Below are 26639 nucleotides of genomic sequence, written 5' to 3' on the forward strand. Positions count from 1 at the left end.
CCAACAACATGGCCTCCACAGCTGCCTGTGCAAGCAAATTCCACTGATTCACCACCTTCTGGCTAACAAAATTTCTCCGCATCGCTGGTTTAAATGGACACTCTATCGTGAGGCTGTACCCTCTTGTCCTAGACTCCCACAAAATGGGAAACATCCTTTCCACATCTATTCTGTCTAGGCCTTTAAACATTCAAAAGGTTTCAATTGAGATCCCCCTCATCCTTCTAAATTACAGCAAGTACAGACCCAGAACCACCAAACGTGCCTCATATGATTATCCTTTCATTCCTGGAATCATCCTTGTGAACCTCCTCTGAAACCCCTCCAAGGCCAGCACATCTTTTCTTAGATGAAGAGCCCAGAACTGTTCACAATACTCAAGCTGAGAGCTCACCAGTGCCTTATAAAGCCTCAGCATCACATCACTGCTTACATATATATAAAACAGATCTCTTGATCTCTTGAAATGAATGCTAACATTGCATTTGCCTTCCTCACCACCAACTCTACCTGCAAGTTAACCTTTAGGGTGTTCTGTACAAGGACTCCCAAGTCCCATTTCAACTCAGATTTTTTGGATTTTCTCCCTATTTAGGCAATAGTCTGCACATATATTTCTTCTACCAAAGTGTATGACCATGCATTTTCCAACATTGTGTTTCATTTGCCACTTTCTTGCCCATTCTCCTAATCTGTCTAAGTCCTTCTGCAGCCTATCTGTTTCTTCAACACTAACTGCCCCTCCATCAATCTGTGTATCATCTGCAAACTTGGCAACAAAGCCATCTATTCCATCATCTAAATCATTGATATACAGCATAAAAAGAAGTGGTCCCAACACCAACCCCTGCGAAACACTACTAGTCACCGGCAGCCAACCAGAAAAGGATCCTTTTATTCCCACTTGCTGCCTCCTACCAATCAGCCAATGCTCTAACCAGCCAGTAACTTTCTAGTAATACTATAGGCTCTTAACTTGGTAAGCCACCTCATGTGTGGCACCTTGTCAAAGGCCTCTGAAAGTCCAAATATACAACATCCATTATCTATCCTACATGTAATCTCATCAAAGAACTCCAACAGGTTTGTCACGCAAGATTTTCCCTTAAGGGACCATGCTGACTTTCTCCTATCTTGTCTTGTGTCACCAGGTGCTCCATAACCTCATCCTTAACAATTGACTCCAACATCTTCCCAACCACTCAGATCAGGCTAACTGACCTATAATTTCCTTCCTGCTGTCTTCCTCCTATCTTAAAGAGTGGAGTGACATTTGCAGTTTTCCAGTCCTCTGGTACCATGCCAGAGTCCAATGTTTTTTGAAGGATCATTACTATCGCCCCCACAATCTTTTCTGCTACCTCCTTCATAACCCTGGGGTGCAGTTCATTTGGTTTGGGTGACTTATGTACCTTTGGGTCTTTCAGCTTTTCGAGCACCTTCACCCTTGTAATAGTAACTGCACTCACTTCTCTTCCTTCACACCCTTCAACACCTGGAACACTACTAGCATCTTCCACAGTGAAGACTGATGCAAAATACTCATTTAGTTCATCTGCCATCTCCTTGTCCCCCATTATTATTTCTCTGGCCTCATTTCCTCACAGTCCTATATCCACCCTCATCTGTTTTTTTTATTTTTTACATACTTGAAGAAGCTTTTACTATTCACTTTGATATTGTTTGCTAACTTTTCATCTTTTCCCTCCTAATAATTCTTTTAGTTGCTCTCTGTAGGGTTTAAAAGCTTTCCAACCCTCCGTCTTCCCCCGAATTTTTGCTTTGTTATGTGCCTTCTCATTTGCTTTTACATTAGATTTGCCTTCCTTTGTCAGCCACAGTTGTACTATTTGCTATTTGACTATTCCGAAAACAAGGAATATATCTATCCTGCACCTTCTACATTTTTTCCAGAAACTCACACCGTTCCTGTCTGATTAGCCTCACTCATTGATGGCATGAACATCAATTTTTCCAATTCTGGTAATTGTCCCCCTCCCCCTTCTCTCTTCAATTTCTCCACTCTGGCCCACCTCTTACCTCTTCTCATCTGCCTATCACCTCCCTCTGGTGGCCCTCCTCCTTCTCTTTCTCCCATGGTCCACTCTCCTCTCCTATTAGATTCTATCTTCTCCAGCCCTTTATCTTTACCTCTCACCTTCTAGATTACTTCAACCCCCCTCTCCTGCCCACCTATCACCTCTTACCTCGTGCACCTTCCCCTCCCCCACCTTCTTATTCTGGCACCTTCCCTCTTCATTTCCAGTCCTGCAGAGGGGTTTCAGCCCAAAGGATCAACTATTTATTTATCTCCATAGATGCTGCCTGGCCTGCTGAGTTCTTCCAGCATTTTGTGTCTGTTGCTCTTGATTTCCGTCATCTGAAGAACCTCTTGTGTTGATGATAGCCAGCGTATCTGTTAAGAGGCTTTTCTTTCTGAAGAATCTATTATTCTTTATAACAGACGTATTGTTGGAGTTCATGGCATGTACATACATCCTTAACTCTCATAATCAATTCTTCATCTTTGAAGAAACTGGTAATTAGATTTGTCACACGTTGCTTGCATGTACAGTGAAATGCGTTGTTTGTGTCAATATCCAGCACAGTCCGCGGGTGTGCTGGGAGCAGCCCATAGGTATCACTGTGCTTCTGGCGTCCACAACCTACTAACCTGTACATCTGCTGGGAAACCAGGGTGGCAGGATGGAGATACATCCCTACCAAAGGTGCTGTAAGGTGCTACTTCCCTCCTCTGGCCTGCAGGTCACCCTTGGGCAAGGTGTAGCACCTGCTTAACCCTCCAATCAAGGTCACATGAAACCATGGGAGCAGGCGTTGGATGGTCATATGATCAGCTGGTGCATATCACAAGTCCAGGTTATGCGACCACTGACGCCAGGTAGACAATCTCTGAAGTGCATTGATGATGTCTGGTAAAAACAGCCGTCTTGTAAAGACACAACCCACAAGAAAGCAATGACAAACGACTTATGTGGAAAAATTTTCTGGGAACAGTCAAGGTCAAGGGACCATGATCACCCATGTTATACGACACAGCACATAATGTTGATGATGGTAGGAGACCAGAGCACCTGGAGAAAACCCATGTGTTCATCAGGAGAATGTGAGAGTGATGGGGATTGAACCCCGATCGCTGGTCCTGCAAAGTGTTGTGCTGACTGGGTGTCTCACAGGCCAAAAGGGCAACAGGATGGGAAACTCTGATCTTTCACTGGCTGGTCAGTAATACTATTTCTTTAGCCAAAGGGTAGAAATTTGTGGAAATTGTTGTCACATGCAGCTGTGGAGGCCAGGTCATTGGGTGTATTTAAGGCAGAGATTGATAGGTTCAAGATTGGACATGGCGTCAAAAGTTATGGGAGAAGGCCAGGAACTGGGGTTGAGGAGGAGGGGAATAAAAGATCAGGCACGATTGAATGGTAGAGCAGACTCGATGGGCCAAATGGCCTAATTCTGCTCCTATGTCTTATGGTCTTATGGTCTATTCAAATACTCTACATTCCTCTGGTGCAGTCATTTAAACACTCAGCCTCAGATTCAGCTTGAAAATCAAATTTATATCATGAAATATGTTGTTTTGTACAGCATTAAACAAAGAAACAAACTATAAATTACAATAGGAAATATATCTATAAAAATTTTAAATTAAATAATTCATCCAAAGAGTGAGCAAAAATAGTTAGGTAGTGTTCAGTGGATGGTTCGTTATCCTTTCAGTAATCTGATGGCGGAGGGGAAGGAGCTGTTTCTGAAACATTGAGTGTGTGTCTTCAGGCTTCTGTACCTCTCTCTGATGGTAGTAATAAGAAGAGGGAATGTTCTGGGTAATGAGGGTCTTTAATGATGGATGCCACATTTCTGAGGTATCGCCTTTTGAAGATGTCCTTGATGCCGGGGAATTCAGTGCCCATGATGGAGCTGGCTGATTTGCAACCCTCTGCAGCTTTTTCCATCCTGTGCATCATGTCTGTAGTGCCACTCCATCCCAGATAGTGGGCTCGAACTGGGTTGAATTACCAGTCTAACCAGACTCAATGGAGAGCAACTGAAGCCAGCCTCCCCAGCCTGAACATGAATGAACACAAATAAACAGGGGCCCCCTATCAGCGGCTGGGCCAGCAAGTGATGGGACACTCCGGGAGAGGTGCAATTGGGGTGAAGGATGCTGTCTGTTCTCAGGGACTCATTCAGAGATGGACATCGAGTCTGACTGGCATATCGTCAACTCTGTGAAAGACTTCATTTGGTCTTCCCAAAGCCTGTCGGTCTGCCAACACATCGAGGTGCCCGTGGGAGAATGCTGCCCACTGGCACGGTGCAGACTGCAGGAGTACGTGCTGAGGGAAGCACTGAAGCTCGGTGAGGAAGAGCCACAGTGTAGGGTTCTTCTCCTACTGGAGAGGGAGGGGCCGGCCCCCTCAATTATTGTTATAGTTAGTATATCACTCCAGGGAGTCTCATGAGTGGCAACAATCCTTTGGTTTGAAGGAATGTCATAGCTTAACACATTATCTATGAATGTAAGAATGAGGTATTGCACAGTTTATTCTTATAAATATTTATTTTTATTATGAATAAAGTTTATGCTCATGTAAATAAAAGCAGAGATCAGCCCAAACCTCTCCTGCAGATCGATCACAGGGAATGAGAGACTTGTACGCAATATTGAAAGACCAAGATAGAGTAGATGCGGAGAGGATGTTTCCCATAGTAGGAGAGTCTAGGACCAGAGGGCACAGCCTCAGAATGGAGGGACGTCCATTTGGAACAGAGATAGAGAGGAATTTCTTTAGCCAGAGGGTGGTGAATCTGTGGACTCCCACCATCCAACTATTCAACCTTTAGAATTAAATCTCTAAGCCACGTATTTCATTGATGAATATCATACTTGTATAAAGTTAGAATGAAAATAATCTGATAACATGCAGTCTTTTAGGAGATTGTCCATTCTCTCTGGGACCATGAGAGTTTCCTCCATTTGCTCCAGTTTCCTCCTATATTTCAAAGACATATAGATTAGTAAGTTGTGGGCATGTTACGTTGGCACTGGAAGCGTCACAACACTGGACACTAAATGTTGACTCTTTATTCCTTTCCATAGGTGCTGCCTGACCTGCTGAGTTCCTCAAGCGTTTTGTGTGTTTGGTGGTTATAACCACATTCACACCTCAATATGTTCAATTATTTCAGCAATCTCCCAAGGGCTGTAAACAGAATGTATAATTGCAGGCATATTAATTGATTCAGATTTATTCATCACGGCTACATTAAAACATACAGTGAAATTCATCATTTGCATTATCAATCACATCCTAAGGAAGTGTTGGAGGCTGCCCACAAGTGTCTCCACATATCCATAAGACCATAAGACAACCATAAGACAAAGGAGCAGAAGTTGGCCATTTGGCCCATCAAGTCTGCTCTGCCATTTTATCATGAGCTGATCCATTCTCCCATTTAGTCCCACTCCCCTGCCTTCTCACCATAACCTTTGATGCCCTGGCTACTCAGATACCTATCAATCTGCCTTAAATACACCCAATGACTTGGCCTCCACTGCCGCCCGTGGCAACAAATTCCATAGATTCACCACTCTCTGGCTAAAAAATTTCTTCACATCTCTGTTCTGAATGGGCGCCCTTCAATCCTTAAGTCATGCCCTCTCGTACTAGACTCCCCCATCATGGAAAACAACTTTGCCACATCCACTCTGTCCATGCCTTTCAACATTTGAAATGTTTCTATGAGGTCCCCCCTCATTCTTCTAAACTCCAAGGAATGCAGTTCAAGAGCAGACAAACGTTCCTCATATGTTAACCCTCTCATTCCCAGAATCATTCCAGTGAATCTTCTCTGTACCCTCTCCAACGTCAGCACATCCTTTCTTAAATAAGGAGACCAAAACTGCCCACAGTACTCCAAGTAAGGTCTTACCAGCGCCTTATAGAGCCTCTACATCACATCCCTGCTCCTATACTCTATTCCTCTAGAAATGAATGCCAACATTGCATTTGCCTTCTTCACTACTGACTCAACCTGGAGGTTAACCTTAAGGGTATCCTGCATGAGGACTCCCAAGTCCCATTGCATCTCAGAACTTTGAATTCTCTCCTCATTTAAATAATAGTCTGCCCGTTTATTTCTTCTGCCAAAGTGCACAACCATACACTTTCCAACATTGTATTTCATTTGCCGCTTCTTTGCCCATTCTTCCAATCTATGCAAGTCTCTCTGCAGTCTCTCTGTTTCCTCAGCACTACCGGCCCCTCCACCTACCTTCGTATCATCAGCAAACTTAGCCACAAAGCCATCTATTCCATAATCCAAATTGTTGATGTACAACATAAAAAGAAGCGGCCCCAACACGGACCCCTGTGGAACACCACTGGTAACTGGCAGCCAACCAGAATAGGATCCCTTTATTCCCACTCTCTGTTTCCTGCCAATCAGCCAACGCCCTATCCACGTATGTAACTTTCCCATAATTCCATGGGCTCTTATCTTGTTAAGTAGCCTCATGTGTGGCACCTTGTCAAAGACCTTCTGAAAATCCAAATATACAACATCCACTGCATCTCCCTTGTCTAGCCTACTGGTAATTTCCTCAAAAAATTGTCATAGGTTTGTCAGGCAGGATTTTCCTTTAAGGAAACCATGCTGTGTTCTGCCTATCTTGTCATATGCCTCCAGGTACTCCGTAACCTCATCCTTGACAATCGACTCTAACAAATTCCCAACCACCGATGTTGTCCTGGTACATCCTGGTACCAACACAGCACGTCACCAGGTTCAGCAGAACAACACGAGCAACAGGCACAAGGGTGAAAGAAAAAAATGGAGGGTTAAGTAGGAGGGAAGGAATAGGTTGACCTTAGAGTCATACAGTCATAGAGCATTACAATACTGAAACAAGCCATTCAGCCCATCTAGTCCATGCTGAACTGTTATTCTGTCTAGTCCCATCGACCTGTACCTGGACCCATAACCCTCAGAATCAGAATCAGGTTTAATATCACCAGTTTAAGTCATGAAATCTGTTATCTCTGAGGCAGCAGTATAATGCAATATATAATAACAGAAAAAAATAGAACTATGAATTACAGTAAGTTTTTAAATATTGTCACGTACCCCGTGACGGGGATTAAGAAACCAGCAGAAATAGAAAACACTTTGGAGTCTTATATTGCTAACAACTAATAATATTTATTAGTAACTACACAATACAATAATATCAAAGAAAATAATTCACACAGGTTAGCAATGAATATATATATATATATATATATATATATATATATATAAAAGTAAGTGTGGAATATATATGTATGAAAACCAAGCTTCTTTAAGTCTAGGGGTAAAAAGATACAGTCTTACGATGTTGAGTAAAGTTCAGCTCATGGTATTTAGTTGAGAAGAGAGAGAGGTATATATATATATCTGCCTGATCGATCCTCCAAAACCCACTTTCTCTGCTGGCACAACAATGCTCATTTAGTGTCCAGATCATGGTCACCATAGCAACCTTCGAGCTGCTCAGTTTTTATCTCCAAAGTAAAACTCCAAAGTTAACTCATGCGTCAGTCCAACCGTCAATCTTGGTCTCTCTCTCCTTTCCAAACAAACCATCAATGATAAATGTCTCTCTCTGTCTCTCTTCAGACAGTTAATAGGGGCACTCCTGGATCCCCTCACAATATATAAAAAAGTTATTTTATATTAGTTTTATATTTTGTAAAATAATTATATAATAGTTTAATTTATATTAGATAAGTAGTGCAAAAATAGAAATAAAAAAGTATTGAGGTAGTTTTCATTGGTTCAATTTCCATTCAGAACTAGATGGCAGAAGGAAAGAAGCTGTTCCTGAATCACTGAGTGTGTGTCTTCAGGCTTCTATACCTCCTCCCTGATGGTAACAATGAGAACAGGGCTTGTCCAGGGTGATGGGGTCCTTAATGAGGGATGCCGCTTTTTTGAGGGATCACTCCTTGAAGGTGTCCTGGATAGCATGAAGACTACTACCCAATGATGGAGCTAAGTTCATAACTCTCTGCAAACCTTCTCTGTAACCCTCCCATCCATGTACCTATACAAGTTTCTCTTCAATGTTGCATTCAAACCCGCTGATTTGCAGAAGCCCAGTTTTAAGTTTTGCAACACACACAAAATGTCAGCAGGCCAGGCAGCATCTATGGAAAAGAGTAAACAGTTGACGTTTCAGGCAGAGACCTTTCGTCAGCACTGGGGGGAAAAAAAGATGAGAAGTTAGGGCAAGAAGGTGAGGGGAGGGGAGGAAGAAGTACAAGGTGGCAAGTGATAGGTGAAACCAGGAGAGGGGGAGGGGTGAAGTAAAGAGCTGGGAAGCTGACAGTAAGTAAGTAAGTCGCTTTTATTGTCATTTCAACCATAACTGCTGGTACAGTACACAGTAAAAATGAAACAACGTTCCTCCAGGACCATGGTGCCACATGAAACAACACAAAACTGCACTAGACTACCTGAAACAACACAAAACTACATTAGACTTCAGGCCTACACGGGACTACATAAAGTGCACAAGGTGAAGGAGTTAAAGGGATGGGGGAAGGGAGAATCTGACAGAAGGCCATGGAAGAAAGTGAAGGGGTAAGAGAACCAGAGGGAGGTGTTGAGCAGGTAAGGAGATCAGGTGAGAGAGGGAAATGGGAATGGGAATGGTGGGGGGGGGGGTGCAATTACCAGAAGTTTGAGAAATCGATGTTTACGCCATCAGGTTAAAGGTTACCTGGACAGAATATAAGGTGTTGCTCCTCCAACCTGAGTGTGGCCTCATTGCAACAGTAGAGGAGACCATGAACTGACATGTCAGAATGGGAATGGGAAATAGAACTGAAGAGGGTGGCCACCAAGAGATTGTGTGTTTTCTGGTGGATGGAGCGTAGGTGTTCGGCGAAGTGGTCGCCCAATTTACATCGGGTCTCATTGGTACACTAGGTGTGTCGGATACAGTAGAAGATCCCAAAAGACTCCAAGTGAGGTGTCTCCTCACCTAGAAGGACCATTTGGGGCCCTGAATGGTAATGAGGTAAGAGGTGTAGGGGTAGGTGTAGCACTTGTTCTGCTTACAAGGATAAGTACCAGGAGAGAGATCAATGGGGAGGGATGAATGGACAAGAGGAGAAACGCCTTATATTCCATCTGGGTAGCCTCCAACCTGATGGCATGAACATCAATTTCTCGAATTTCCAGTAATTGTCCGCCCCCCCCCTTCACCATTCCCATTTCCTTCTCTCACCTTATAGAAACCATAGAAACTACAGCACAGAAACAGGCCTTTTGGCCCTTCTTGGCTGTGCCGAACCATTATCTCTTTATCTGCCCATCACCTCCTTCTGGTGCTTCTCCCTTTTGTTCTACCCTCTCCAATCAGATTCTCCCTTCTCCAGTCCCTTTATCTCTTTCACCGATCAGCTTCCCAGCTCTTTACTTCACCTCTCTCCCTCACAGTTTCACCTATCACCTGCCACCTCATACCTCTTCCTCCCTTGCCCCCACCTTCTTGCCCTAACCTCACCTTTTTCTCCAGTCCTGAAGAAGGGTATCAGTCCAAAACCTTGACTGTTTACCTTAGCTGCTGCCTGGCCTGCTGAGTTCCTCCAGCATTTTGTGTGTGTTGCTTGGATCTCTCGTCAGCATCTGCAGATTTTCTGGTCTTTGTTTTAATTTTTGCATCTCACTTTGGCAGAGAAGCTAAGTCTGAAAATCGCTGATGATTAAGTAGTGTTTAATCACTCGTCCCTCCAAGGGTGCTGTTAAATGGGGAGTAAGGTGATGAGGCAGCGCAGTTCATTTCTGTCCTGAGAATAATAAATTGCAAGCTTGCATCCACCAATAGTCCAGAGAGATAATTAGTCATTTCTACTCTGCGGGTTTGATAGGAGAATGCTTTCCCACAGGGCAGCAATGGCCATTGTCTCACTCAGATCAAGGCACACAGATTGATGATGCCCCATAGAGTGGAGATGGGTAAAATCACATAACAACCGCAGATTTTAAAGTACAAATTTCAAAGCTAAAAATTCAAAGTAAAATTATTATCAAAGTACATCCAGTTCTGTGCAAGTCTTTGGCACGTAAATATAGCTAGGGTGCCTAAGACATTTGCACAGTATTATTGTAATTTTATGTATTGCACTGTACTGCTGCCTCAAAAAGAAAACAAATTTAATGACAGACATGAGCTTTGATCAGCAGCCAATTCGGACATCGGAAGTTTTGAGAGGAGAGGCTTCAATCTCGTCCACTGCCCAAGTACGAAAGGCAGCAGCGAAAAAGAGCTTTGACCAGCGACCAATTGGCATTTGGGATTGATTAGCAAGAACAAATTAAAGGGAGGCGGGGGCAAGCACAGTGACCGTCATCGCAGATGCCATTGTCTGAATGGACAGAGTCAGAGTGGTCATCTTGAGGCTTTAGCTCTCCAAGGCATCCGCGAAGAGAGGTCCAGTCAGACAAAGCAAAAGAGAAGAAAGGCACAAACACGAGGAATTCTGCAGATGCTGGAATTTCAAGCAACACACATCAAAGTTGCTGGTGAACGCAGCAGGCCAGGCAGCATCTCTAGGAAGAGGTACAGTCGACGTTTCGGGCCGAGACCCTTCGTCAGGACTAACTGAAAGAAGAGCTAGTAAGAGATTTGAAAGTGAGAGCGGGAGGGGGAGATCCAAAATGATAGGAGAAGACAGGAGGGGGAGGGATGGAGCCAAGAGCTGGACAGGTGATTGGCAAAAGGGATATGAGAGCATCATGGAACAGGAGGCCAAGGGAGAAGGAAAAGGGGTGGGGGGAACCCAGCGGATGGGCAAGGGGAATAGTGAGAGGGACAGAGGGAGAAAAAGGAGAGAGAGAGAAAGAATGTGTGTATATAAATAAATAACGGATGGGCTACAAGGGGGGAGGTGGGGCATTAGCGGAAGTTTGAGAAGTCAATGTTCATGCCATCAGGTTGGAGGCTACCCAGACGGAATATAAGGTGTTGTTCCTCCAACCTGAGTGTGGCTTCATCTTGACAGTAGAGGAGGCCGTGGATAGACATATCAGAATGGGAATGGGACGTGGAATTAAAATGTGTGGCCACTGGGAGATCCTGCTTTCTCTGGCGGACAGAGTGTAGGTGTTCAGCGAAACGATCTCCCAGTCTGCGTCGGGTCGAGAAGAAAGGCTCATTTTTTTCCTTTCCTTCTTTACATCTGCTCAGCTGGGATAGAAAAGATGCCCAGGTGGGATAGTTGAATGCTCCTCTTGCGGGATGTGGGAAGGGCAAGGAGACCTCCAGTGTCCCTGATGACTACAACAGCGAAAGTGCAGCCAGCTGCAGCTTCTAACAAACAGCATTAAGGAGCTGGAACTGGAACTGGAACTGGATGAACTCCAGATCATTCAGGAGGCTGAGGGCATGATGGATAAGACATACAGAGAGGCAGTTATACGCATGGTGCAGGACACAGGAAACTGGGTGACAGTCAGGAAGGGAAAGGGGTTAAGGAGTCAGTGCAGAGTACCCCTGTGGCCATCCCACTCAACAACAGGTACATCACTTTGGATACCGTCGGAGGGGCGGGGGAAGACTTAGCAGAGGAAAGTCAGAGGAAGGTTGGGGTATCTGGTACTGAGTCAGTCTCTGTGACTCAGAAGGGAAATGGAAAGAGAAGAGGCACACTGCAGTGATAGGGTATTCATTAGTTACGGGACTGGGCAAGGAGTTCTATGAGTGAAAATGAGATTCCCCAATGATATGTTGCCACATGGCTGCCAGGGCCTGGGAAATCTCATATTGAGTCCTCAGCATTCTGAATTTGGAGGGTGAACAGCCAGAGGTCGTGGTCCATGTAGGTACCAATGACATGGGTAGGATGAGTGACGAGGTTCTGCATAAGGAATTCAGGGAGTTAGGTACTAACTTAAAGAGCAGGACCTCCAGGGCTGTGATCTCAGGATTGCCACCTATGACACGTGCTAGTGAGGCCAAAACTAGGAAGATATAACAGTTTAATACGTGACTAAGGAATTGGTGTAGGAAGGAGGGCAAATGATTTTTGGATCACTGGGATCTCTTCCAGGTAGGGTGGGACCTGTACAAAACGGATGCTTTGCACCTGGACTGGAGGGGGACTGGAAGGTTTGTTAATGCTGCATGGTGGGGTTAAACTTAGAGTTGCAGGGGGATGGGAACCAGAGTGCTAGAACAGTTAGCGGAGAGGTTGTGAAGAAAGACGTTGCTAAGATTGAGCATGGTGTGACTAGTGTCTTGAGCTGCATATACTTCAATGCAAGAAGTAGCATAGGAAAGGCAGATAATAGTGCTGAAGAGAAGGTAATCGGTGTACAAATAGAGGTAACAGGTAGTAAGGAGAGGCTGTTGACAGGGAAAAATTGCAGGCAACAGGGTGAGTTGCAACGTAAAAGATGAACAAGATCGAAAAGGGTGACTACAGGACCAAAGGAGTTGTATCTGAATGTAGACAGTATACAGAATAAGGTAGATGAACTTGCAGCACAGTTGCAGATTGGTAGGTGTGATGTTGTAGGCATCACTGAATCACGGCAGAAAGATTATAGCTGGGAGCTTAATGTCCAAGGATACACATTGTATTGAAAGGATAAACAGGAAGGCAGTGGGGGGCGGCGTTGTTCTGTTACTAAAAAATGAAATCATATCATTAGAAAAAGGAGACATAGGATTCGGAAGGTGATGAATCATTGTGGATAGAGCTAAGAAACTGCAAGGGTAAAAAGACCCTGATGGGAGTTGTATACAGACCCTAAATAGTAGTTAGAATGTGGCCTACAAATTACAATGGGAGATAGAAAATGCATGCCAATAGGGCAATGTTACGATAGTCATGGAGGACTTGAATATGCAGGTAGATTGGGAAAGTCAGGTTGGTGCTAGATCCCAAGAGGGGGAATTTCGAGAGTGCCTACAAAATGGCTTTTTAGAGTAACTTGTGGTTGAGTCCACTAGGGGAATCAGCTATTCTAGATTGGATGTTGTGCAAGGAACCAGAATTGATTAGAGAATTTAAGGTAAAATAACCCTAAGGGACAAGTGATCATAATATGATAGAGTTCACCCTGCATCCTGCAATTTGTGAAGGAGAAGCTATTGTCAGATGTATCAATATTACAATGAAGAGAAAGGAATTACAGAGGCATGAGAGAGGAGTTGGCCAGAACTTATTTGAAAAGAACACTGACAGGGATGACAGAAGAGCAGCAATGGCTGGAATTTCTGGAAGCAATTCAGAATACATCCCAAAGAGGAAGAAGTATTCTAAAGGAAAGATGAAACAACCGTGGCTAACAAGAGGTCAAAGCCAACATAAAAGTCAAAGACAGGGCATATAATAGAGCAAAAATGAATGGGAAGTTAGAGGATTGGGAAGCTTTTAAAAACCAACTGAAGGCAAATTAAAAGGTCATTAAGAAGGTAAAGATGAAATACAAAAGTAAGCTAACCAATAATATTAAAGAGGATACCAAATGTTTCTTCAGTTACATGAAGTGTAAAAGAAACCAGAGTGGGTATCGGACTGCTGGAAAATGATGCTGGGGAGGTAATAATGGAGGACAACTGAATGGCTGATGAACTGACTAAGTATTTTGCATCAGTCTTCACTGTGGAAGACATTAGAAGTATGGTGGAAATTCCAGCAGTCAGGGATCAAGAAGTGTGTAAAGTTACCAGAACTCAGGAGAAGGTTCTTGGGAAACTGAAAGATCTGAAGGTAGATAAGTCACTTGGACCAGATGGTGTACAACCCAGGGTAGTGAAAGAGGTGGCTGAAGAGATCATGGAGGCATTAGTAATAACCTTCCAAGAATCACTAGATTCTGGATTGGTTCTGGAAGACTAGAAAGTTGCAAATGTCACTCCTCTTTTCAAGAAGGGAGGGAGGCAGAAGAAAGGAAACTATTAACCAGTTAGTCTGACGTCAGTGGTTGGGAGGATGTTGGAGTCGATTATTAAGAGTGAGGTCTCAGGGTACTTGGAGATACATGATAAAATAGGTTGTAGTCAGTATGGCTTCCTCAAGAGAAAATCTTGCCTGACAAATCTGTTGGAATTCTTTGAAGAAATAACAGGCAGGATAGACAAAGAAGAATGGGTTGATGTTGTGTACTTGGATTTTCAGAAGGCCTTTGACAAAGTGCCACACATGAGGCTGCTTAACAAGCTATGAGCCCGCGGTATTACAGGAAAGATCCTAGCATGGATAAAGCAGTGGCAGATTGGCAGGAGGCAAAGAGTAGGAATAAGGGAGCCTTTTCTGGTGGTGTTCCACAGGAGTCTGTGTTGGGACTGATTCCTTTTATGTTATATATTAATAATTAGGATAGTGGAATTGATAGCATTGTAGCAAAGTTTGCAGACGATATGAAGATAGATGGGGGGGCAGATAGTTTTGAGAAAGTAGCAAGACTACAGAAAGACATAGACAGATCAACAGAATGGGCAAAGAAATGGCAGATGGAGTGCATTGTTGGCAAGTTTAAGGTCAGGCACTTTGGTAGAAGAAAGGAAAGGGTTGACTATTTTCTAAATGGAAAGAAAATACAAAACACTGAGGTGCAAAGGGATTTGGGAGCCCTTGTGCAAGATTCCCTAAAGGTTAATTTGCAGGTTGAGTTGGTGGTGAGGAAGGCAAATGGAAAGTTAGCATTCATTTCAAGAGGACTAGAATATAAAAGAAATGGTGTAATGTTGAGAACTTATAAAACACTGGTGAGGCCTCACTTGGAATACTATGAGCAGTTTTGGGCCCCGCATCTTAGAAAGGATGTGCTGAATCTGAAGAGGGTGCAAAGGAGGTTCACAAAAATGATTCCAGGATTGAATGGCTTGTCATATGAAGAGTATTTGATGGCTCTGGGCCTGTATTCACTGGAATTCAGAAGAATGAGGCATGACCTCATTGAAACCTATCGAATGGTGAAAGGCCTTGATAGAGTGGATGTGTAAAGGATATTTCCGATGGTGGGAGAGTCTAAGACCAGAGAACACAGTTTCAGAATAGAGGAGTATCCTTTTAGAACAGAGATGAGGAGGAATTTCTTTAGCCAGAGAGTGGCGATTCTGTGGAATTCATTGTCCAAGGTGACTGTGGAGGCCAAGTCTTTATGTTTACTTAAGGCAGAGGTGTGGTAAACCATATATATAAGTTGTAACTGGGTTACCTGTCTGGACACCCCCCTCTGCTGACTGCTCCTGTGGCTCCTCCCACAGACCCCTGAATAAAGGTGATTGTGTCACTGCTCCTCCCTCAGTCCGGGGCAGATACTCAGCATGGACAAGGACCCATTTTACTGATAATAAAAGCCTTTCAGTATTTACTCTACTTCTAGTCTTTTGGAGTAATTGATAGTGCTTCAGGAGGTTGATTGATTATTGATTGGTCAGGGCATGAAAGGATATGGGAAGAACGCTGGAGAGTGGGGCTGAGAGGAAAATTGGATCAGCAATGATGAAATAATGGAGCAGACTCGATGGGCCAAATGGCCTAATTCTGCTCCTATATCTTATGGTCTTCTAGTCTTCTGATAAATGTGACTCTGATATGGGTCTCTGTTATGGACTGAGAGCGGGTAGCGAGCAGGGAGAGGAGATTCATGGCTGAGAAAGGGGGAAGGGAGAGGGGAGAGAATGGGAAGCACCAGAGAGACATTCTGTATTGATCAATAAACCAATCACTTGGAATCAACTGACCTTGCCTTGAGCCTCAGAGCTGGGTGTGCCTGCACTCCCCACCTCCCGGCTCCTGGCTCTCCTTCTCTGCTACCCGTCCCATGCCCCTCCCGCAGCGCTCCACCCTCACCATACCCAGCGTCCTTTACTCCCAGCAGATTTACAAACTTGCTCTCCGCTCTACGTCGTCAAGTACACTACTGTGCAAAGGTTTTAGGCACCCAGGGGGGTATATATGTACCTAAGACTTTTGCACAGTACTGTAAGTGACCACTACTGAAACAGTACTCCAAATTTGTTCTCACCAATGGATGATATGGATGGCAAGGTAGCATAGTGATTAGCATTACGCTATCAACAGTGCCAACAACCTGGGTTCAATTCCTGCCGCTAATGGAATGGTCTCTCTGTGACCACGTGGATTTCCTCTGGGTGGACCAGTTTTATCCCACAGTCCAAAAGCGTACAGGTTAGGGTTAGTAAGTTGTGGATCTGCATGCTGTCCTAACACATCCACAGACTGCGTTGGTCATTGATGCAAATGATGCATTTCACTCTCAGTTTCAAATAAATACATGCAGGAGTTTACGCATATTTAGTTCCATATTTGTACTTCTAGTTTCATTTGATTTAAATCGTTTACTTTGAATAATTGTTGAATGTTGTCATTTTATGTTGCATGCTGTGCCAAAACACCAGAGTGATTTCCTAATATGGTTAATAGAACCATCGGTTAATTGGAGCAGCCTTTATTTGGGACAACTCTTAAAGAATAAAAACTAATGGAGAAAATAGCTGAGATTCCCTTCATTTATTTGGGAAACTATGCCACTTAATTGGGCAGAAGACTGTTGCTGAACAGTTTTCTAGCTAGTGTCAATCACACGCACTTGTGTGGCCATTAGACACTACACCAAGCTTAGAGCAAACAGCTTTTAAACAGTGTCAGCGGCATTTGTTTGTGTTTAAAATCAGAGATTTTGTCACTGATAGTTGGCGAGAAATAAGCAGTAAGACAATTCAGAACTGTTTTTGCTCACTGTTGTTTCAGACATTCAGGCTTGGAGATGCCAGAAACAGCTGTTAGTCATTACTGAGCGAACAGTTTTTAAATAGCATGAGTGGCGTGTGCTTGTGATATGTTATCCTTTTAGGGCGACGGACACTGATTCAAAAAGCAGTGATTTTTTTATTGTTTTGTTTTTTTTATTTTGACTTTATACATGAAGGCAGTCTATTATCTGCACAAGGTGTCTGCACTGATTTTGTTCATTTACATTCAATCAAAAAAACACAGCAGCATACACTGAATGAATTCCTCCATCAATGACTTTGAGGAACTAGTACAGAGTTTTATAGTACTGTAGTAGTATTGGCAGTGTTCTGTAATTCATTTAAATGAATAATTTGTTACTCATTTGAATGGTAGTTTGTCTTTGTTGTGCCTTTTTAATATTTCCATGAAAATTTGGCTAACTGAGACAGCTGCTTCATTGGGTCAGAATGTACTGGTTCCGATGTGTCCCAATTAACCAGAGTCCACTGTACATGTAAATGTATACAGTGAATAACATTGAACCCTGATCCTTGATGATTTGATGTGTATGTGACAAATAAAGCTAATCTTTAATCTTCATACAATTTCAACAGAACACCCCAACTTCTTTGTTCGATTCTCTGATTTATGAAGGCCAATGTGCCAGAACTTCTTTTTATGACCCTATTGATCTGTGACGCCATTTTGAAGGAACCATGGGTTTGTATTTCCAGAACACTTTGTTCTAGTGCACTCTTCAGTGCCCGAATATTCACTAATAGAATTGCTCTAACCACTGTTCATATAAATCTCTGCTGCTTTACTTTAAAATTATCATAATTATCATTTCTATTACAGATATCACGACAGCTTCTCTTCTGACCTGGAGTGGCTCCGGGACAAATATGGGGACTTAGATGAGGTGCAGCGAGATCCCCGTGCTATGTTCAAAGCTGTGGCAGAGGATGTACAGGTCGACCCGCGTAAATATTCACAGAGCAGCTCAGAGAGGCTCCTGGAGCAGTCTCACACATCAATGGACAGAGTGTGTGAAATGGACTACGGACGATCGTGCGATTATAAAATTGGATCGCCCTCGTACCTGGATAGACTACTCTGGAGGGACAACAAACCCCATCATTACTCTGAACCCAAGCTTATTCTGGATCTGTCTCATCGGAAAAGAACAGCAACTGCCTCATGTGTGGCTGTTTCTCTAGATGAAGGAAAATCGGATCTCCTTTTGAAAGTCTCCGACTACAGGAATGGGAGTCCTTTGAAAATTGATTGTTCCAGCTCTCTGCCAAACATTCAGGAAAGGAGTCAACCGTCATCCCCGCGCACTTTGGCCTCTTCAGAAATATCAAACGGGGCAGGCTCCCAATTTGATTTTGATGTCTTCATCTCCAGAGCTCTGAAGCTTTGTGGGAAGCAGGAAGAGCTAGCCGATAGTAAACTGAACGATTTGAATGGTACTTGTCTGCCAGAACATACCAATGAAATTGTGCAGACCGAAGTTAATGAGAAAGAGAGGTGGTAAAATTCAGCCTTATTGGTTGTTTCTGGAATTAAGGCACTGGGGTTTCACTTCAGAAAGGTGACAGCTCAACAAAAACAAGCAGAACATCCTAATGGAAAATAAGCAGGAAAATTAGTTCTTGGAGATGTTATGGGCTTGATTCATTCCAATCCAGGATGGCTACTTCACCCATTGGAAGGTAGCTGGTAGTGATGCTTTTAGAAATATGAAAGCTTGCAATTTTTTGTGTATTTCTAGACAATATCACCAATGGTTTTATACCAGCAGTGGCCGCTTTATTCGGTACCTCCTATACCTAATAAAGTGGCCACTGAGTACATGTCCGTGGTCTTCTGCTGCTGTAGCCCATCCACTTTAAGGTTCGATATGTTGTGTGTTCAGAGATGCTCTTCTGCACACCACTGTTGTAACGCGTGGTTATTTGAATTACTATCACCTTCCTGTCAGCTTGAACCAGTCTGTCCATTCTCCTCTGACCTCTCTCATTAACAAAGTGTTTTCACTCTTAGAACTGCCACTCACTGGATGTTTTTTTTTGTTTTTCACACCATTCTCTGTAAACTCTAGAGTAGGGGTTCCCAATCTGGGGTCCATGGACCCCTTGCTTAGTTCATGGCATAAAAAGTTTGGGAACTCCTGATCTGAAGACAGATGTGCATGAAAATCTCAGGAGATCAGCAGTTTCTGAGATACTCAAACCATCCCATCAGGCACCAATATCAGAGTCACTTAGGTCACATTGCTTCTCCATACTGATTTTCGGTTTGAACAACAACTGAACCTCTTGACCATGTCTGCATGCTTTCATGCATTGAGTTGCTGCCACATGATTGGCTGATTAGATATTTACATTAACAAGCAGGTGTTCCTAATAAAGTGGCCACTGTGTGTATTTCTCTGATTAAAAAATCCCAATAACATTAAGTGACACATATTAAATCTTTGGTTTATGTTTTTGAATTAGGGGCAATAACATGGTGACGTTTTTTATTTTCAAAATTTAAATCCATTTTTTATACTTGATACATTGCCCAGTTGTTACTTTCTGCTGTCTTGTTCTCGGTTTGTATGCAGAACTTCTGAAGTGATTATTTTATATCTGCCCCACTTCACATGCAAAGCCTCCTGAATACCTTCCATTTCAAGTTCAAACTGAAGTTCAAATTCAAGTTTAATTGTCATTCAACCATACGCATGAATACAGCCAAACAAAACAGTATTCCTCTGGGGCCAAGGCACAAAGCACAGACAACAGTCACACTCAGCACACAGCACATATAGTACGTATATTTATGATAGCAGAAAAACATAGTTACAAAAATTACTTTAAAAATAATAATATAGCCTAGGTCCCTGAGTTGTCATGCCCTGTAGATCGATTGTGCCTGGGATGGTTGCATTCCTGCCTACCCCTTCAACAAGAATTCTGATGGGTTTTATTTTGGCATGGCTTTGAGCGCAGATCATACACGCAAGAGATTCTGCAGTTGCTGGAAATCCAGAGTAACACACGCAAAATGCTAGAGGAACTCAGCAGGTCAGGCAGCATCTATGGGAAAGAGTAAACAGTCGACGTTCTGAGCCAAGACCGTTCTTCAGGACTGGAAGGAAGGGGAACGATGCCAGAATATGAAGGTTGGGAGGAAGGGAGGGAGGACGGCTAGAAGGTGATAGGTGAAGCCGGGTGGGTAGGAAAGGTGAAGGGCTGGAGAGGAAGGAATCTGAAGGGAGAGGAGACTGGACCAGAGGAGAAAGAGGAGGAGGAAAGGCTAAGAATGTCAAAGTTTGGAAATTCCACCAGGCAACTACAATTGAAATTTAAATAATAATAAAAATTAGTACGCAGGTAAATTCTGGGCATTATGGAACTTAGTCTGGATGATTTGTTGCCAAAATTCCTTAATCTGCATAATTTTTATCTGAGCAGCTGAACTGAAGAGCATCTGTTGTGTTAGCATCAGCCCAAGAGATCTCCTTCAGCCTTTATTTGCTAATTTTACAAAATGATCTGTATTAATTTATATTTTCCCTAAGCATAACACTGAAAAACAGAACCAAGAGTTCATTTAACCAAATGGTAATTTTGGATGAAAGATACATAATAGAACAGGATGGAAAAAACATTTCGGTTACTGGCATAAAACATTTTTATAACGAAATTTAAAGTTCAAAGTTACTACCAAATCTAAAAAAGGTCAAAGTAAGTTAATTATCACAGTACAGCTATATCACCAGATACAACCCGGAGATTCATTTTCTTGCAAACATTCACAGTAAATCCAAGAAACACAACAGAATCAATGAAAGACTGTATGTAATAAAACAGACAAATAACCAATGTGCAGAAAGAAATAACAAACTACAAATATAAAAAGAAAGAGGGAAAAATAGAAACAATTATAATAATAAATAAATAATAAATACCGAGACCATGAGATGAACAGTGCTTGTAAGTGGGTCCATAAGTTGTGGGAACAGTTGGTTGGGGCGAGTGAAGTTATTCTCTCTGGTTCAGGAGCGTGATTGCCAAGAAGTATTAAATCTTGCTGAACCTGGTGGTGTGGGCCCTGAGGCTCCTGTACATCCTTCCTGATGGCAGCAGTGAGAAGAAAGTCATTTTGTTTTGAAATGGTATATTCTTATTTACACTAAGGATAAAATTGTATTACTCATAAAAACTGTCAAGCTGAATTATTCTGAGGTGACTTATTATGACAGATGTTGGACAAAAATTAGTCAATTACTTATCTGTTTAATCTCTGACTGAGAATGATGCCCCAAAGACACCAGTTAAATGATGGTGTAGCATAGTAGGGCGCCTTGGTGGCTGATAGAATGACACTATTATAATTCTGTGTGTCAGAGCTCGGTATTCAATTCTGACGCTGTCCATAAAGAGTTTGTATGTTCTTCCTGTGAGCGTGTGGGTTTCCTCCAGGTGCTCTGGTTCCCTCCCGCAGTCCAAAGAAATACCAGTTAGTAGACTAATTGGTTATTGTAAATTGTTTCATGATGAGGCTAGATTAAATTGAGGGTGGCATTGCTCATTGGTCTGCAAGGGTTGTGTCTCTAAAATAATAAATTAAGAACCAAATCCATTGTTCCATTATGATGTTCCATTGTGAACATCAGTCATATGTTATTCTCATACCTATGTCTAAAAGAACTGTAATATTAAAGGTCATTATATACATTTACATGTATTAGAAATTTGCAGCGGTGTGTTGGTGAGGGCACGATGTGGAACAAAAAACAACAGAATTCAATAATGATGAAGAATAAAATGATGTCACTGTTTTATATTTCCCTTTCGTCTTTACCACAGACAAATTTAATCCAACCCATTTTGTGTTTACTTTTTTAAACAATTGTTGGTCATTTTTGGGGGGAAAAGGCACAAAATTGGCCTTCTGAAATAAATTAAAACTTTTCCATCAGTATAAAACTCAATCCAGGATCAGAATATCCATGGGCTATTTAAGGAAAAAAGCCCAAACGATGCACACAGAGTTCTGGAGGAACTCAGCAGGTCAGGCAGTATCTCTGGAGAGGAATAAACAGTCGATGTTTTGGGTTGAGACCCTACATGAGGACTGAGAAGGAAAGGGGAAGAAGTCAGAATAAGAATGTGGCAGAAGCACAAGCTAGAAGGTGATAGGTGAAACCAAGCTGGCAAGATAAGCCCAAATAAAATTGAAGATGGCACGACAGCATAGCTGTAGTGTAACGCTTTTACAAATGCCAGTGATCTGGGTTTGATTCCCGCCACTGTGAGGAATTTGTACGTTCTCCCTGTGACTGTGTAGGTTTCCTCTGGGTGCTCCAGTTTCATCCCACATTCCAAAGACGTATGGGTTAGTAGGTTAATTGGTCACATGAGTGTGATGGTGTCATGTGGACTTCTTGGGCCAGGAGGACCTGTTATTGAACAGTTCACTAACAAAAATAATATACAGGAAAAGGTCCATGCCATTAGAACCAATATATGGCTGAACTAATAAATCTTTGACTGGCCTCAATGCAGATTCCAATTTCTGAACAATCGCACTGACCAAAGACCTCTGTTTACTTAATAACAGTTCAAATGGAATTGAAAGCATCAGACCAAATCGTGATGTAACGCGCTTGCCCTTATGACTAAGAGCACATTCGTTGGACTTATGATGGCCCATTCTATTGAAGTTCTCACCATCTTTCTCACATATTTCCAATGTCCTTTCTAGTCCTGATGACGCGTCTCGGCTTGAAACATCAACCGTTCATTCTTCTCCATTGATGCTGCCTGACCTGCTGAGTTCCTCCAGCATTTACTGTGTGCTATTGGAGCTTTTGTTGTTTAAATAGCCCATTTTGCTGTAGTCCAGAGTCAAGCAAACTGAAAAAAAAGAAGTTTTTGAAATTCATGCTAAAACTTCAGATATTTTTCAATTAAGTTCCCTCACCATAGAGTCAGGATCAAAGAGCACTTCAATAGAGAAACAGGCCCATCAGCCCATCTAGTTTGTGCCAAACTGTTATTCTACCTAGTAACATTGACCCACACCTGGACCATGGCCCTCCATACCCTTCCCATCCATGTACCTATTCAAACTTCTCTTAAGTGTTGCAATCAAACTCGCAACCACCACTTCCACTGGCAGCTTGTTCCACACTCTCACCGCCCTCTGTGTGAGTAAGCCCCCCTTCACATTCTTCTTAAGCTTTTCACCTTTCACCCTTAACCATGACCTCTAGTTCTAGTCCCACCCAACCTCAGTGGAAAAAGCCTGCTTGCATTTACTGCGTCTATACCCGTATAATTTTGCATACCTCCACCAGATTTCCCCTCGATCTTCTACATGTTAGGCACCGAAGTCCTAATCTGTTCAATCTTTCCCTATAACTCGGGTCCTCCAGTCCCGGCAATAACATCATAAATTTTCTCCGTACTAAATAATGTTTATGTATTAATCTCTGATTTACAAGATATGTATATACCTGCATTTAAGAATTAAATTATATATTGTTAATAGGGCACAGGAGTAGAACAGTATGTTGCATTTTACTCTTCTAAATCATCTGATCTACTCTGTCCCATATTACAGAATATCAAAAATGTTTGCTTCATGGATGCTGCCCACCCTGCTGGGGATTTCCATTAATTTTTGCTCAGTTCCAGTTTTGCAAATTGTACACAGGAGGTGCTGTGGATGCTGAAAATCCAGAGTGACACACACAAGATTATAAGTCACTCAGTTAGAAATACTCAGATCTATCATCACTGGGGGTACTTAATGGTCTGGGACAGAAGTACATCACAGAATCATTTTCATTTTATAATTCTGGTCAAACTCTCAGGTCTTGTTCCGCTGGGTCATTTAAATTTAAGAAATCTCCCTCAAAAGATAATTGGCATGTCAGCTTTTTTGAACTATACCCCTAAACTATGGAATTCAATATCTAAAACTATGGGTGTCACGATAGCGTGGTGATGATTTACAGTACCAGTGACCCGGGTTCAATTCCTGTTGCTGTCTGTAAGGAGTTTATTCATTCTCCCTGTGGCTGTATGAGTTTCCTTCAGCTGCTCCAGTTTCCTCTTATGGTCCAAAGATGTACCGGTTAGGTCATTGTAATTTGTCCATGATTGGGCTAGGGTTAAATTGGGGAATGCTGAGCTGCAGTTGTAAGGGCCAGAATGGCCTTTTCCGCACTGTATCTCAATAAAGAAACAAGGCTGGCAGATCCAGTTGACACTTTGAAATGCCAGCTATAACTATTTATTTAACCTTGCTTTTAACCAACATCTTTATCTTTTATTTTCATGTTTATACTTCTATGCCATTGTAAAGCACTTTGAACTACATCATTTGTATGGAAAGTGCTCTATAAATGAAGTTATTATTATTATTTCAGTTTACCACAAGCAGCTCAAAGGAGTGGAGAGTAGTTAACCCCTAGTGATGGAGACTTATTGACCGTTACCATACCACCTACACTGGTGTCTTGTTGAATTGAGCATTCGTTGTACATGACTCTAGTCAAAGTTCAAAGTAAATTTCTTGTCAAAATACATATATGTCACCATACACTACCCTGAGATTTGGGGGGTTTTTTGCAGGCATTTCACAGCAAAATAAAGAAATACAATAGAATTTGTGAAAAACTATACATAAATGCACAAACAACCAATGTGCAAATGAAGACAAACTGTGCCACTGTCCAGTTGTAGATTCCTTGAAGTGATTCTGTAGGTTGTGGAATGTGTTCAGAGTTGTCGTGAGTGAAGTTATCCACACTGGTTCTGGAGCCTGACGTCTGAGGGGTAATAACTGTTCCTAAGCCTGGCTGTGAGTTACCTAAATCTCCTGAGCATTGGTGTTTCAGGAGCTTGATGGTGGTAGGGTAATAACTGCTACTCAACCTCAAAGCACTTTCCAATTGAATAAAAATTGTTTTAATATCAAGACATTAACATGCTGAAGTTTTAGAGTGATTTGATGCAACAGAATTGTCTAGTCTGCGCCAAACTTGTAATCTAGTCCCATCTACCTGCACACAGACCATAGCCCTCCATGCCCTTACTATCCATCTATCTATTGAAATTTCTCTTAAACGTTGAAATCGAACCCGCATCCACCACTTGCGCTGGCATTTATAGTTAAATAATTCTACATTTTCCAAGATCCTTCTTTATCTGAGAGAACTCTGAATTACTTTCATTTGCTTTATACTAGTATGAACATCAGCCAAACACTTGGGATACGGGACCCTCCAAGTACTGTATGAATCTGTAAGGTGTGAAGCCTACAAAAAGTAATGGATACTGCCTTGTCCATCACGGGTAAAGCCCTCGCCACCATTGAGCACATCTATATGGAACATTGTTGTAGGAAAGCAGCATCTATCATCATGGCTCCCCACCTTCCAGGCCATGCTCTCTTCTCACTGCTGCCATCAGAAGGTACAGGAGCCTCAGGTTCAGGAGCAAGATTCTCAACCATCAGGCTCTTGAATCAGAGGGGATAACTTCACTCACCCCATCACTGAACTGCTCTCACAACCTCTGGACTCTCTTTCAAGGACACTTCATCTCATGTTCTCAATATTTATTGCTTTTTTCCCCCTTCATTTTGTTTTTGGACAGTCTATCATCTTCTGTACATTGTTTCTCTGGCCTTTTGGGTGTGGTCTTTCATTAATTCTATCGTCTTCCTTTTATTTACTATCAATGGCTACAAGAAAACAAATCTCAGGGTTGTATATGGTGACATATATGTACTTTGATAATAAATTTACTTTGATCTTTTGTAAACCCAATGAGCTCAGAATATCTTGTGCATAGGAATTTAGACCGATTGTTCTGCCTTACTGCTGTCATGTTGGGCCTCAGTTAGGTGAGGATATTGTTATCATGGGTAGAAAATACATAAGAGTTGTGCAAGCAAGTGGCAAAATAAATCTTAAAATGTAATTGAAATAATTATGCTCTGCAAGAAATTAAATAGTAATGTGCTTCTTTTAATGAAAATGGTGGCCTTAAAAATGAATTTGAATTACTAAAGAAAATGGTTACCAGCTCAGGAGATCTGCTTAAATGTGGCCTCAAAATAGTTTTGCTATATTTTGTTATGAAAGTAGGCCTGCAAAAGGGATAATATCACTTTAAAATGGAAAGAATTAAATGTCTTGATAATGCACTGTATAGTAAAATTTATATTTAAGATCAGTGACAGAAATGAATGTTTTGCACAACATTGTAATTCGTGCATAAGACAGAATTCCAATGTGCATTTTATAAACACCATGTTAATTGACTCAAAATATGAGATGGAAAGAATGCGTTGTGGTTTTATTTTTAAAAGCATTTACTGTATATTCTTCATTATTCTTGATTTACCGGGATATAAGGGTAAACATGTAAATCCTTCCAAAAATAAAGATAATTTTTTCAAGAATATGTCTTCTGCGCTGAGCCTAGTGCAATGGTTTGATATTGTACACTTATGAAAGACACGCATCCAAAAATTAACACAAGAGATTCTGCAGATCACCACACACTAAATGCTGGAGGAGCTCAGCAGGCCAGGCAGCATCCAGGGGAAAAAGTACAGTCGACATTTCGGGCTGAAACGCTTCAGCAGGACTGGGGAGGAAAAAGCTGCTGGAAATCCATAGCAAAGCACTCAAAATGCTGCAGAAGCTCGGGCAGGCCAGGCAATATCGAATAGAAGCGAATAAACAGTTGATGTTTCTGGCCAAGATCCTTCTTCAGGACTGGAGAGGAAGGGGGAAGATCCCAGAATATGAAGGTGGGGGAGGGGTGCAGGGTAGCC

The 26639-nt window shown here is 42.2% G+C and overlaps 1 protein-coding gene across 2 annotated transcripts in view; it reads left to right on the plus strand.

The window, feature by feature from the left end:
* LOC140194887 (mitogen-activated protein kinase 4-like) overlaps window positions 1–22601 on the plus strand; it is a 108814-nt gene extending 86213 nt beyond the window's left edge. Inside the window, exon 7 of one of the 2 annotated variants that reach the window (XM_072252194.1) lies at window positions 17643–22601. In XM_072252194.1, the coding sequence (XP_072108295.1) occupies window positions 17643–18324 (682 nt within the window). In that variant the 3' untranslated portion in view covers window positions 18325–22601. The remainder of the gene's footprint in view (window positions 1–17642) is intronic. The other variant, XM_072252195.1, reaches the window with a different exon arrangement.
* Window positions 22602–26639: the final 4038 nt, after the last annotated feature.

Source organism: Mobula birostris, chromosome 3 (assembly GCF_030028105.1).
Source record: "Mobula birostris isolate sMobBir1 chromosome 3, sMobBir1.hap1, whole genome shotgun sequence".
NCBI lineage: Eukaryota > Metazoa > Chordata > Chondrichthyes > Myliobatiformes > Myliobatidae > Mobula > Mobula birostris.